The sequence below is a fragment of the Vicia villosa genome, unplaced genomic scaffold (assembly GCF_029867415.1).
Source record: "Vicia villosa cultivar HV-30 ecotype Madison, WI unplaced genomic scaffold, Vvil1.0 ctg.000291F_1_1, whole genome shotgun sequence".
NCBI lineage: Eukaryota > Viridiplantae > Streptophyta > Magnoliopsida > Fabales > Fabaceae > Vicia > Vicia villosa.
In genome coordinates, this window is record NW_026705125.1 from 1178807 (window position 1) to 1194221 (window position 15415).

Below are 15415 nucleotides of genomic sequence, written 5' to 3' on the forward strand. Positions count from 1 at the left end.
CCAATATCTTTGGATAATTTTAAAACTTTTTCCTTCAGTTCAGAATTTTCCACTTCCAGCTTCTTAGTTTCAGAATCAAATAGCTTTTTCAGCTTTTTGTATTTGATACTAAGATGAGCCTTGAGTTCCAGAAGTTTTGTTAAACTGGAAACTAATTCTTCTCTAGATAGTTCAGAAAATACCTCTTTAGAATCTGATTCTGATGTAGATTCTGATCCATCATCCACCGTGGCCATCAGTGCAAGGTTTGCCTGCTCGCCTTCAGAGTCTGATTCTGATTCTGACTCTGAATCATCCCATGTTACCATAAGACCTTTATTCTTATGAAACTTCTTCTTGGGATTCTCCTTCTGAAGTTTTGGACATTCATTCTCGAAGTGTCCAGGCTCATTGCACTCGTAGCAAATGACCTTCTTCTTGTCAGATCTTCTGCTTCCAGAAGATTCTCCTCTTTCAGGCTTCTTTGAACTTCTGAAGTTCTTGAACTTCCTTTACTTGCTCTTCCAGAGTTGATTTACTCTTCTGGAGATCATGGACAGTTCATCTTTTTCTTCTGATTCTGATTCTTCAGAATCTTCTTGTTCAGCCTGAATAGCGTTAGTGCATTTTTTATAACTTGATTTTAGTGCAATAGACTTACCTTTCTTCTGAGGTTCATTTGCATCCAGCTCTATCTCATGGCTTCTTATGGCACTGATTAGCTCTTCCAAAGAGACTTCATTCAGATTCTTTGCTATCATGAATGCAGTCACCATTGGACCCCATCTTCTGGGCAAGCTTCTGATGATCTTCTTTACATGATTAGCCTTGGTGTATCCTTTGTCAAGAACTCTTAACCCAGCTGTTAACATTTGAAATCTTGAGAGCATCTTCTCAATGTTTTCATCATCCTCCATCTTAAAGGCTTCATATTTCTGGATTAAGGCAAGAGCTTTGGTCTCCTTGACTTGAGGATTTCCTTCATGAGTCATTTTCAATGACTCATATATATCAGAGGCAGTTTCCCTGTTAGATATCTTCTCATATTCAGCATGAGAGATTACATTCAGCAAAACAGTCCTACATTTATGATGATTTTTGAATTGCTTCTTTTGATCATCACTCATCTCTTGTCTTGAGAGCTTTACACCACCAGCTTTCACTGGATGTTTGTAACCATCCACCAGAAGATCCCATAAGTAACTATCTAGACCAAGAAAGTAACTTTCAAGTTTATCTTTCCAATATTCAAAGTTTTCACCATCAAATACTGATGGTCTAGTGTAGCCATTGTTACCATTTCCATTGTACTGCTTAGAAGAGCCAGATGTAGATGTAGGTGTGGGAGTAGGATCTTCACCAGCCATCTTGACTTAAGCGTTTTTCTCTTCCTGAATCTTTGTAGATGTTGTTGATTGGCTGTAATTTTTGGTAAAACTAATTGTGGTTCCATCTTGTCAAAACTGATGTCATGACATGCATTCTGTTGTTGTGAAGTTTTTCCTTTTACAGGCCTTTACCTGATGTCAAGGCCGATGTCATGACATTCGCAGCTGGTCGTTATTTTCTATTACTACGTATGATTTTATAATCTGATAAGACCTTATGCGCTATATTTGGTAATGATGGATTCTGATCTGCTTTAAGGACGAATTGGATATTTTCTATTACCAGTTTCTTGTGTTGAAGATTTGTTTTATTAGGTCAAAAACTATTTTATGGATTCAGGCCCAGTTGCTGTATTATTGAAGGCTATTTATTCCACGCAAGGGCTGCTGTTGCCGTCAGGGTTTTGGTGTTGAGAAACTGTTAGAGTTCTGGTGATTTAGTTTTCTCGTTGTAGTTTTCTTGTAAGCCAAACAATCATCATGATGATTGTCTTGGTCTAGGCGTTTTTCTTTTGAGTTGTAAGAGGTACTCGAAGCTTTTAAGCAAGAGTACTATTGTACTTGATCAAAGCTTTTAAGCAAGATCAAGTTGTGTCTTTGAAGAGTGTCTTCTGTTATTACTTGTTTGTCAGTTTTCATCACTGCTGTGATTGAGGGGGAGTGAGTAGGATCTCTGGTCTAGTGATTTAGATTGAAGTTGCATTGGGTAGATATTAAGTGAAAGGCGTAATATTGAGTTGTATTACCTTGAATTAATATTACTTATAGTGGACTTCCTCCCTGGCTTGGTAGCCCCCAGATGTAGGTTTGTTAGAACCGAACTGGGTTAACAATTTTCTTGTGTTAGTTATTTTTTCTGTTTATACTTTGTTCATTTGTTGGAAAATATTCAGATAGTGATGTCGTGACATCCTGTAAGACATCGCGTGTCTGAGTCCAGAATTTCAATTGGCATCAGAGCAGGCACCCTGCCTGTTTTTACTGGGTGAGATCTAGGGAAAGTATTTTCTGGTTCGATGGACAAAGAAGGTGGTGGATTTATAATGAGACCACCCATTCTGGATGGCTCTAATTATGACTATTGGAAACCCCTCATGGTGGCCTTTCTGAAATCCGTGAACAGCAAAGCATGGAGAGCTGTGAACAAAGGATGGGAACATCCTGTTAATATTGATAAAGATGGCAACAAAACTCTTAAACCAGAGGAAGATTGGGACAAAGATGAAGAAGCATTGGCGCTTGGCAACTCTAAAGCTCTAAATGCTTTATTCAATGGAATTGATAAAAATATATTCAGACTGGTTCACCAGTGTGAACTAGCCAAAGATGTCTGGGATATCCTCAAGACTACTCATGAGGGCACCTCCAAAGTGAAGATGTCAAGACTTCAACTGCTAACCACAAAGTTTGAAAATCTAAGGATGAGGGATGATGAAAGTATTAAGGATTTTCATATGAATTTACTCGATATTGCTAATACCTCAGGAGCTTTGGGAGAAAAAATGTCTGATGAAAAGTTAGTGAGGAAAATCCTTAGATCCCTACCTAAGAGATTTGATATGAAAGTCACAGCTATAGAAGAGGCACAGGACATCAGCCAAATGAAGGTAGAAGAGTTAATTGGATCTCTTCAAACTTTTGAGATGGGAATCAATGAAAATTCTGAAAAGAAGAACAAGAGCATAGCCTTTGTGTCCAACTCTCAAGAGGAAGTAGAGGAAAGTAGAGAAGAGAATCTATCTGATTCTATAGCTATGCTTGGCAAACAATTCAACAAAATTATAAGAAGAATGGATCAGAAGCCAAGACCTAATGTCAAGAACATCTCATCTGACATCAGTAGATCTTATGACTCTGGCAGAAGAGATAAACCAGAAGAAAAATACAATCACAGTAAAGGGATTCAATGTCATGGATGTGAAGGGTATGGACATATTAGAGCTGAATGCCCTACCTATCTCAAGAAACAAAAGAAAGGATTGTCAGTATCCTGGTCTGATGAAGAGTCTGAGAGTGATTTTGAAGAAGAATCAGCCAAACATGTCACAGCTCTAACTGGAGTTTACAACTCAGATGAAGACTCTAGTGAAGATGAGCTATCCTTTGAAGAACTGGCAACCTCCTACAAAAAGCTCTGTATCAGAAGTGCTGAAGTATGTCAACAAGGTGAAAAGCAGAAGAAATACATAGCCCAGTTGGAGGCTGATAACAAAGAGCTTAATGAAACTATATCTGAACTGAATGATGAAATTATCTTGTTACAATCCAAACTTGATCAGATGTCTAAATCAGTAAAAATGTTGAACAATGGCACGGATATGCTGGAGGAGATCTTGCAGGTTGGAAAAAGTTCAAGAGATATGTCTGGCATAGGATTTGTTAGTACAAAGAAATATGTCCAAGATAGTAGCAGAACTAAACCTGAAGCTGAGATGTCGAAGCCAATGTCAAACCATGTGACTCAACATCACGAGAAAGGTGAAATGAAGAGAAAGTTTCAAAGATGGAGATGTCATTACTGTGGAAGATTTGGACACATTAAGCCTTTTTGCTTCAGACTATATGGATATCCAGATCAAGCTCCTTCGTACAAACCTAAGCAGATCATGCCCATCCAGAAGCAACAATGGAAACCTAAAAGTATGGCTTTAATAGCCCATACATCTCTTAGAGTTTCAGCCAAAGAAGACTGGTATTTTGATAGTGGATGTTCCAGACACATGACTGGACTCAAGAATCTGCTTGTTGATATCAAAAGCCATTCTACTAGTTATGTAACCTTTGGTGATGGAGCTAAAGGAGAAATCAAAGGAGTTGGAAAATTAGAGTGTTCAGGAGTGCCAAATTTAGAAGATGTTCTGTTGGTCAAAGACCTGAATGCCAATCTTATAAGCATCAGTCAACTCTGTGACCAAGGATACCAAGTCAACTTCACTAAAGATGAGTGTGTGGTTACTAATGAAGAAAAGGAAGTAGTAATGAGGGGTGTCAGATCCAAAAATAACTGCTTCTTGTGGGTATCTCAGGAATCCAGCTATTCTACTATATGCTCTAAAGAAGAAGAAGCAAAGCTATGGCACCAAAAACTTGGTCATCTTTATCTAAGAGACTGGGCAGGCAGTGCTGATAACAGAAAAAGAATTTCAGGAGGATGTTCCTTCGTGGGAAGTAGCTGCTCTCAACTTGTTTGGATGAAACAAATGTTAACAGAATACAATGTCACACAAGATGTCATGACATTATATTGTGACAACTTAGGTGCCATCAACACTTCAAAGAATTCCATTCAGCACAGCAGGACCAAGCATAGTGATATTATACACCACTACATCAGAGATCTTGTTAAAGACAAAATAATTGACTTGGAACATGTTGCGTCAGACCTTCAACTTGTTGACAGTTTTACAAAAGTCTTAGATGCAAATAAGTTTGAAAATCTAAGAAACAAATTAGGCATCTGTCTTTGTGAAAGGTTATGGCAATTAATTGGGAGTGGGGCCAGCACTATTTCTCTCTCCAAATCTTGGATATCATTACACATTAAAGTGTATTTTCCCCCCCTTTTGCAAGTTACCCAAACGGTTTTCATTCCTCCAAAACCTCTCCTCCACACTCACTCTATCTCTCTGTGTTTTTACATTCATCACGCTTTACCCAGTTCCTCATCTTCTCTCACCATGTCTCAGAGTCCTTCCTCAAAGAAATCTTCTCCTATCTCTGAAACAACATCAGGTTCTAGGGCACCAAATGCTGTGAGCGATCAAGATGTTGTGCTGGATGTCGTGCCATTGAACTCTGTCCCTCCTTCCGATTCTGCTCGCAGTCATCCAAGAAAGATGCATGCAAGAAAATCAACTGGAGGATCTGTCCCAGAAACTTTTTCTGTCCAGGGTAGAGAGGGCTCGACCTATGTTCATAATGCAATTGCAAATATTGTCACCAGAATCTTGAATGAAGGACACAAGGTTGAAGGAATTTCTGTTCCTCTAGCCCAAATGCCCGCTTCCGATGATGATCAAGGTGAGCATGATGATGTAAGCAAAGATCAGGAAAATGTTGAGACTCCTGTTGCTAATGATGTTAGGACATCTGTTGATAATGATGAGACTCATGTTGCTAAAGATGTTGAGACATCTATTGATAATGATAAGACCCCTGTTGCCAAAGATGTTGAAACATCCGAGGCTGTCAATGCTGAAGAAGTTCCTGAACCTGAGAAAGATGAAGAGGTTCCTGCTGTTCCTGCTAAGAAAGATGAAAACCCTAATGTGCATGATGTGGTGGACCTAGATGAACTTGATGATCCTATTGATATTGCTGATGATGACCTCATCTCCAGCATCTCCAACAGGGTCAAGGCTCGTAAGGGAAAACAAGTATGTGAACAACAGTCTCTCAAGCCACAGGTTACTCCTCTGAAGACTGTCACTAAAGAAAAGATGAAGAAAGTTCCTACTGGACCCTCAGAGTCTGGAAACAAAGTTAGTGTGAAGAAGAGGAAGGAAAGAAGCATTTCTGAAGCTGATGTCCCAAGTGATGTCCCTGACATTCCCTCCAAGAAGAAAATTGCTGTTACTAAATCTGCTACAAAGGTCCGTGATGTTCCTTTGGATAACATTTATCTGCACTATGCTTCCAATGCAATCCAGTGGAAATTTGTGTATCAAAGAAGGTTGGCTCTAGAAAGAGAGTTAGCAAATGATGCTCTGGAGATTCATGAGGTAATGCAGCTCATCAAAACTGCAGGTTTGATTAAGACTGTTTCTCAATTCTCTAAATGTTATGAAATGCTTGTGAAAGAGTTTATTGTCAATTTATCCCAAGACTGTGCTGATGGTAGAACAGATGATTTTCATAAAGTTTATGTTAGAAGAAAATGCATAGAGTTTTCCCCTGCTGTTATCAATCACTATCTAGGTAGAAATGCTGAAGCTCAACCTGAGCTTGAAGTGACTGATAATGAGGTCTGCAAGGTAATCACTGGTGGTACGGTTAAGAAGTGGCCCATTAAGAGCAAACTGTCTGCTAGTTCTCTTAATGTCAGGTATGCGTTGCTGCACAAGATTGGTGCTGCTAACTGGGTGCCTACAAATCACACTTCCACTATTGCTGTTGGCCTAGGAAGATTCATATATGTTGTGGGAACCAAGACAAAATTTGACTATGGCACTTACATATTTGATCAAACCATGAGGCATGCTGGTACCTCTGCTACCAAGCTTCCCATTGCTTTCCCATCTCTGATATGTGGAATCATCCTCAAGCAACACCCCGGAATTCTGAAAAGTAAAGATACTGTATGTAAGAGGGAGACTGCTTTGTCCTTTCACTACAAGCTGCTGCAGAGATCTGATGACAAGACATCTGCTGGGACATCTCAACCCAGCAAATCTGTGACCAAAGCTCTTCTTATTGCTGAGCTAAAAGAGACGTGTCAAGAGTTGGACAACAGGAAGCTGAAACTTGAAAATCTCATCCACAGTCTTGAGCAGTCTACAGATGATGATCTTGTTGGTGACAAGGGTGGTGACAATATGGATGAAGACCAAGAGGCTGAGGCAGAAGCTAAGGATGCTGAGGCTGAGAGTGCTGGGAGTGAGAGTAGTGATGCTGTTGAATGGACTAGTAGCTCCAGTAATGACAATCCTGGTGGTTCAAGTGATACAGACAGTAATGGGGCTGATGATTAGTTCTGGTGCAGCTGAACCTGTTTTGGCTCCTTTTGTGGCTAAAAAGGGGGAGTATTGGTAGTAGTTTGGTAGTGGTTATTTTGTTGTAATGGTTGTTTTGCTATTTTGGTTTGGACTTGGTTATGGCTTTCTGTATTTTGGTTTTTCTCTGGTTCTCCCTGACAATGACAAGTGGTTTCTGTAACAGCTGATTAAGTAGATGTTTTCTGGTTTTCTGGTGATTAATCAAGTTGCTCTTGTTGCTGACAGAATTTATTTTTCTGTTGTTGGCTGCTGTGTGTGCTCTGATTTCTGTTTTATATCTATTAGAGTTTTAGCCAAAAATTTGCCAAAGGGGGAGTTTGTAGATGTTGTTGATTGGCTGTAATTTTTGGTAAAACTAATTGTGGTTCCATCTTGTCAAAACTGATGTCATGACATGCATTCTGTTGTTGTGAAGTTTTTCCTTTTACAGGCCTTTACCTGATGTCAAGGCCGATGTCATGACATTCGCAGCTGGTCGTTATTTTCTATTACTACGTATGATTTTATAATCTGATAAGACCTTATGCGCTATATTTGGTAATGATGGATTCTGATCTGCTTTAAGGACGAATTGGATATTTTCTATTACCAGTTTCTTGTGTTGAAGATTTGTTTTATTAGGTCAAAAACTATTTTATGGATTCAGGCCCAGTTGCTGTATTATTGAAGGCTATTTATTCCACGCAAGGGCTGCTGTTGCCGTCAGGGTTTTGGTGTTGAGAAACTGTTAGAGTTCTGGTGATTTAGTTTTCTCGTTGTAGTTTTCTTGTAAGCCAAACAATCATCATGATGATTGTCTTGGTCTAGGCGTTTTTCTTTTGAGTTGTAAGAGGTACTCGAAGCTTTTAAGCAAGAGTACTATTGTACTTGATCAAAGCTTTTAAGCAAGATCAAGTTGTGTCTTTGAAGAGTGTCTTCTGTTATTACTTGTTTGTCAGTTTTCATCACTGCTGTGATTGAGGGGGAGTGAGTAGGATCTCTGGTCTAGTGATTTAGATTGAAGTTGCATTGGGTAGATATTAAGTGAAAGGCGTAATATTGAGTTGTATTACCTTGAATTAATATTACTTATAGTGGACTTCCTCCCTGGCTTGGTAGCCCCCAGATGTAGGTTTGTTAGAACCGAACTGGGTTAACAATTTTCTTGTGTTAGTTATTTTTTCTGTTTATACTTTGTTCATTTGTTGGAAAATATTCAGATAGTGATGTCGTGACATCCTGTAAGACATCGCGTGTCTGAGTCCAGAATTTCAATCTTTTCTAAACACGGTTAAGTGCTTGCACCATAGAACCGGCTCTCTGATGGCAATTGAAGGATAGAAAAACACTTAGAAAGGGGGGGGGGGTTTGAATAAGTGTAACTTTAAAACTCTTAAGATAAAAACAATTTGCACAATGATTTTTATCCTAGTTCGTTGTTAACTAAACTACTCCAGTCCACCCCCTTGGAGTTATTTACCTCACCTGAGGATTTAATCCACTAATCACACAAGATTACAATGGTTTTCCACTTAGATAACCTCTAAGTCTTCTAGAGTATCCTGATCACAACCTGATCACTCTAGGAACACAATGCTTAGATACCCTCTAAGACTTTCTAGAGAATCCGATCACAACTTGATCTCCTCTAGTTCTTACAAATGAATGTAAACAATTCTTAAAAGAGTATTATAATGCTTCTAAAAAGCTATAATCACAACTGTGATATTTCTCTTAAAGTTTAAGCTTAATCTCACTAAGATATTACAACAGTAATGAAGTGAGGTTGAAGATGAAGTTTGAGAGCTTTTGAATTTGACAGCATTTCTGTAAGTTTGCACAAATTGTTCTTTGTAGCTTCTCATCAGAACTTCTATATATATAGGCACTTGAGAAGATGACCATTGGGAGCATTTAATGTGTTGCGTGATCTGTACAGCATTGCATCTAATGTTTCACTCTTTTGTCAACTACCTCGAGCCTTGCTTTTGCTGCAGCTACTGACATTGCCGTTAATAGCTTCTAATGTTCCTTTTGTCAGTCAGCGTAGCCTGCTATCCTGTACTTGCTTCTGATCTGATGTTTGTATGAACAACGTTTGAATTTCATCAGAGTGAAACAGCTTGGTGCAGAGCATCTTCTTGTCTTCTGACCTTGAAGTGCTTCTAGCGTGATACCATGAGAACTTCAGTGCTTCTGCTTCTGATCTCAAGTTCTTCTGATGCATCAATAGACCAAGTTCTGATGTCTTGCCAGAGCATGTTCTGATGTTGCATGCTGAAACTTCTGAGTCAGTGCTTCTTGCGCTGATTTTGTGTGCATTCTTTATGTGATACCTGAAATGGAAATTGCATAGGATTAAAGTACCACATTATCTCATACAAAATTCATATACATTGTTATCATCAAAACTAGGAATATTGATCAGAACAAATCTTGTTCTAACAAACCCTAGTTTAGAGGTTGTTGTTTAGGAGAGAGACTGCATGCTTCCTTCTTGTGTATCTTTGAGCATTTGAAAGTCAGGTAAACTGAAATATGATTAAATATGATGGGCAAATTTTGGGGTATGACAGCTGCCCCTGTTCAATATTCTTAAACCCGGATATGTAGAATGGTTTGTATGTCAGTCGGTATCTGAAGGTGGAAGAGGATTGAACACTAGAATACCAAGAAATTTGCCCTTGCTGATGTAGGGACCTTTCAGAGATGGGCTTAGAGATGCCATCTAGGCAGAGTATTGTCGGAGATGGGCTTAGAGATGCCATCTAGGCAGAGTATTGTCGGAGATGGGTTTAAAGATGCCATCTGGAAGTTTAGAGACTTGATTGAGATGGGCTTAAAGATGCCACCCAGTCTTGATAGACTTGAGCGTTAGAATACGTCGTATGTTAGACCGTATCTGGAGGACATGCTTAGGATGGATCGTACGTTAGACTGAAGGACGGGTCGTGCGTTAGACCGGATCCAATTTGCATCGATAGATGTCTAGAAAGTCGTGCGTTAGGCTGAAGGATGAGTCGTGCGTTAGACCGGATCCAATTTGCATCGGTAGATGTCTGGAAAGCCGTGCGTTAGGCTGAAGGATGAGTCGTGCGTTAAACCAGATCCAATTGCATCGGTAGATGTCTCGAAAGCCGTGCATTAGGCTGAAGGATGGGTCATGCGTTAGACTGGATCCAATCGCATCCGTAGATGTCTGGAAAGCCGTGCGTTAGGATGAAGGATGAGTCGTGTGTAGACCGGATCCAATTGCATCTGTAGATGTCTGGAAAGCCGTGCGTTAGGCTGAAGGATGAGTCTTGCGTTAGACCGGATCCAATTTGCATCCGTAGATGTCTAGAAAGCCGTGCGTTAGGCTGAAGGATGGATCGTGCGTTAGACCGGATCCAATTTGTTATTAGAAAGAGCCATGCGTTAGGCTTTTCCTTTGAATGGATTTAAGATTTGAATTATTGCGTTGACTATCTTTGTAATGTACCTGTAAGATAATATTCACTTTGCAACAATGTCAGTTTTATGCAATGTTTATGATGCTTGTAATGAGATGAAGTTCTCAAAGTAAATGGGAAGCTTTGTATGTTATGTATGAATTATAACTGTATGGAATGTATGAATATGTATGTGATGTATATGATGTATGACTGATGCTGTTTGGAGTGTTTTGAGAAAGTAAATCTCTGTATTATTGTGATTTTGATATTTGATCTTGTCTTGAAGATGCTCCGCTTGGGATTTATGATTTCTGCTTGGGGATGAAAGTGATCTGAATGATTGATCTTTGATGTACCCTGACTGGGGATAAGAGATGAATAACCCTGTAAACTCAGATGAGGAACTAAGTCTTTGTTGGGACGAGAACATGTGAAGATATCTTCTTACTGATTACTCTGTGGGGATATGATCCTGTGAAACCGGTTTTGTGGGAAGGCATGGATGTCTTGAACGTTGCCCCCAATATATTAGTAATTGCCATTTCTGGATTTGTATTGATTAGGATACACCACTGAGTATTGATCAAGATGTCAAACATGCTTTACACAACTTTTCCCCTGCTAGTAGGGAGTTTGAAGAGATTCGCCTCGCGAGGACTTTATGAGATTATATGCCCCCAGTAATCATAAACTGGGGATGATACCCCTGACTGATCGAGGGGTAGCTTTAGACCCGCTTGGGTGCATGCCCCTGTTTGTTTGACATTCTTGCGAGATTCTTGGAATCTTGACTTAATTTCCCCAGATGGATTGGGCAAAGTATGTCATGCCCCTTGTATACATTGCTTTTGGAATGATCTTGTCTGTCAGGATAACTGTTAGTCATTAGTCGTACCCTGTGCAGATTCTTCATGTTGCTAATCATTTGAAATTATGTAGCAGAATATGTTTAATAATGTATTCATGAGATGCAATGCATATGACTGTCTTGAGTTTGTTGAAAAACATTAAAACTGGAGATGTAAAAGCGCGATGTTTATAAAAGCGTGATGTTTGTAAAAGACGAAATATTAACTCAGCATTTTTGGTAAACCTTAAGGAGTCAGGATACCTTCTTCGGTGACAGTATGCTTTCGAACTAACCATGCTTCAGTTAGGACTTTCAGGGGTTGTAACGTGGCTTGGTTCACGGTTTAAGAAACAAAGGATAATGGCTCAAAAATTTATTTGTACCCATCCCAATCTTCGTGATATTCTTCGATCTTATGCTCAGTTAACTTTTCTTTTAAGTCCTAGCAGAGCTTGAAGTTGTAACTTTGACATTTGATGATGGTTGAAGTATTAGAAGTTTAGTTTGGACAGGAGGTCATCCTTTTTTGTAATACTTTCTTTTTGTCGAGGATTTTCAGTGACCGCTTTTGAAATGTTTTCTCTTGTCGAGGATTTTTAGCAACCTCCTTTTTGACTTTGTTATCCCTAACTTTTGCCTGAACTGTTTATTTTGAGATTACAGCCAGCGGGACGTTTCAATTTTTGATAAGTCTCCTTCATAGGTTTTGACTTAATAGTTCTTTTCTTTTGATAGATGTTGACTGCCTGACTTAATGATTACGGGAAACCATCATTACTTGTGTAAAAGCGTACTGGCATGACTGAGTTAACTGAGTAGCTACCCTGCCCCAGGTTATGATCAAAGGTTTTAATTTGTTCAAGAAAGAAAACTCCTACACCTTAGGCTCAAAGGGGTTGGAAAGGGATTGACATCCTTATATCTCCACTATTTAGGATTTGGAACAATGCATGTACATCGCCAGCATAGTCCGTTCAAAAGCATACTGTATGAGGTTGCAGTATCGTTTTCGTCATCCCCCCTTAAAAAAGCTTACAGCTTAGAAGGAGTTGAATATCATAAAACATATGCAAGGTAAAGACATAATTTTAAAATGACTGATAGCGAGATAATTTATTCAAGACAAACATATGCAATGCACTGATGATGATTATTAAAACAGATAATGTCTATCATAAGTCGAATGTTTAAACCAACAAAATAGAAATTACGCATGAAAATAAGTCTAATGATTAAAAAGTTCATCCTTCTAGACATTAATCAGTCTTATCGTGATTAGGCATGTGAGCAGTGATCACTACAGGAGTCTTGGGATGGTTGAAGTCAATTGCACCATCATCGATCATGTCTTGGATCTTATTCTTCAATGACCAACAATTCTCTGTGTCATGTCCAGGACTATTAAAATGATATGCGCACCTTGCATTAGGTTTGTAGCTAGGAGCAGAGGTGTTAGGATTCTTGGGGGGATCCCTCAAGGTAATTAGCCCTCTCTTCAGCAACTGTTGTAACGCTTCAGCCAAAGTCATGTTAATCTTTGTGAATTGTCTTTTAGGTGCGCTATGTTTACATTGTTGTTGTGATGCTGGTGTGGGGATCAAAGCTCCCCCACCCTGTTGGTTGCATTTCTCTCGACCTTTCGGGTTGTGCACAACATTAGGCATGTGAGGCTTCTCAAGTGAGTTGAAGTTGATGATATTGTCATCAATGAGGTCTTGAATCTTGTGCTTCAATTGCCAGCAATCCTCTGTATCATGACTAGGACTATTAGAATGATAAGCACATCTCGCATGGTACTTATACCCAGGAGTTGGACTGGTAGGAAATGAATATGGAGGCAATAGAGTTATCAAGTTCTGATCGAGCAGTTGTTGTAGAACTTGAGACAACGACATGTGCAACGGAGCGAATGATCGCTTGGGTTTGGATTTCCTGTTATCTTGCCCATACTGCTGCCTATGTTGATCCCTCTGCTTCTTGATCAGAAGTGTCTTCAATTCTTCTTGCCCCTTGGCCAAGTTAAGGATCAAAGCTTGGAATTCGACATTCTGAGCTTGGAGATTCTTGATATATTGTTCGAGATCCATTTTCTCACTGAAATAAACAGCGGAAAGATGAGACACCTGTTTTATAAAGACCTGTGATGCAATGTTTATGAATGATGGCGGATGCGGATGCAATGTTTTTAAGGAATTAGAAGGTTTTTACCACATATTGAAACAAAAGAGAAAAACATTATTATTAATTAAATTACGAATTCATAAGGTCATAATCCTTTAGTTACATCAGAATGAAAAAAGAAATAATAATAAATAAAACAATAAAAGTCTAAATTTCGGGACTTTTGTCTTCCTAACGACGCCTCCTTTTCAGAACCCTGACTTCTTCCTTGTGTGCCTTGATCATTTCTTATCTTTCTTGAACAAGCCTTGAAATTTCATCCTCCCATGAATTTATCTGATCTAGGGAAACAAAATCTTCAATCTTCCATTTGTGAGAAAAGTAGTCAAGTAAAGTCTCTCGCTCTTTAGCATCTTGTGTTAACACTTCTTTTTCAGCTTTAACCTTTCGTAAGCGTCTCTCAAAGTCATCCATTTCCCTCTTCAGTCAGTTAACAGTTGCAATAAGATCTTCATTTGGAGTAGGAACATATGGCTAAAATGCAACTGGGACAACAGGAGGAGCTACTCTTGGTACTATGGGCGTATCAGATGGGTAAGGCATCCCAAATTCCATAACTCGATCATAAACCCATTGGAAGTATGGGTCCCATGGCATGTAGTTTCTCCTTCCTATATCTTTTGCACCAACTTTCTTTACTTTCGACCAAACTTTGATGAAGAGATCTCTTTTTTTTTTCCTTGTCTGAATCATAGCTGAAATACTCTGCACTAATATACAAGGAACATGGCTTATCCTTCAAAGCAAAACCAAACTGATGTTGAGCTAGAATGGGATTATAAGTTATTCCTCCACAAACGCCAAGAAGAGGTATATTAGGGAATTCTCCACAACTATCAAATAGCAAAGTTCTTTCAAACTCCTTTTGGTACCAGGTGATGTCGTCAAAAGAAAGCTTCATAATTCTTTGAGCCCAAGTTAAACCTTCTTCGTTCTTTCTTACGAAGAGGGGTAAATGTGAAATAAACCACTTATGCAACAGAGGAGCACATCCAAGGACACAACCTTTCCTTTTTGATACTCGGAAATGGATGGAGTGTAGTAAATCACCAAGTAAGGTAGGAACGGGATTCTTGCGAAGGAATATCTTGATTGCAGCTACATCAACAATTTTGTCATAATGGTAAAATAGGACTTGTCCATAAATTAAAAGAGACAAAACAGCTTCAAAAGCATCCATACTTGAAGCTTTAGCAAAAATCTCCGCCTTTTCGTAAAGGAAATCAAGGGGTAATCCAGAATACTCTTTCTTACTAATACAAACCTTTTCAATCTCAGATCTTGGCAAGTGTAGGGCAGCAGCGATGACTTCCCACTTAGGACCTTCTTCTTTACTAGTATAAGGGATTTGATTGAGCACAGGGAGCCCCAACAAGTATGAGAATTCTTCCAAGGATGGTACCAACTGAAAATATCTATAAGTGAAGCAATGTAGTAACGGATCATAGAATTGAACCATGGTGTTGAGAAGAACTCCATCCACATTAGTTCGCACCAAACTTATAAGCATGTTTAGAGACTCAATGAATCTGAGAGAACCAGAAATGTTGTCGCAGAAAACCTTCAATGGTGTAGGTACTTTTTTGAAATTAAGGAAGAACGGTTTACGGCCTTTAGTTTCCATATTCAAACAACCTACAAAACAATATACGGTTAAAAATCCCCCAATTCCTTGAAATGGGTTAGTCATGCCATGTATGAATGATGCACGTATGCATGATGCACAAACACAAATAGGTCCACACAAATCACACAATTTCCTTAGGCTTGGCTTGCATGGAGTTTACATCATGTGAGATACCCTTCCCCAAAGGTATTTCTAAGGATAAAGATAATATCAGCTACGGGTTCTACCGAGTTACCCAGAATTGTCAGCCCTCCTAAAGCACG

At 39.1% G+C, this 15415-nt stretch overlaps 2 protein-coding genes across 2 annotated transcripts; one reads left to right on the forward strand and one right to left on the reverse strand.

Moving 5' to 3' along the window:
- The first annotated feature begins 5044 nt into the window (after nt 1–5044).
- Nucleotides 5045–7057, forward strand: LOC131626474 (uncharacterized). The gene is made up of 3 exons (XM_058897284.1): nt 5045–5596; nt 6017–6113; nt 6285–7057. The coding sequence occupies exons 1-3, from the start codon at nt 5045–5047 to the stop codon at nt 7055–7057; spliced, it is 1422 nt and encodes a 473-aa protein (XP_058753267.1).
- Nucleotides 7058–14087: 7030 nt separating this feature from the next.
- LOC131626475 (uncharacterized) lies at nt 14088–15149 on the reverse strand. The gene has a single exon (XM_058897286.1). The coding sequence runs from the start codon at nt 15147–15149 to the stop codon at nt 14088–14090; it is 1062 nt and encodes a 353-aa protein (XP_058753269.1).
- Between the last annotated feature and the right edge of the window lie 266 nt (nt 15150–15415).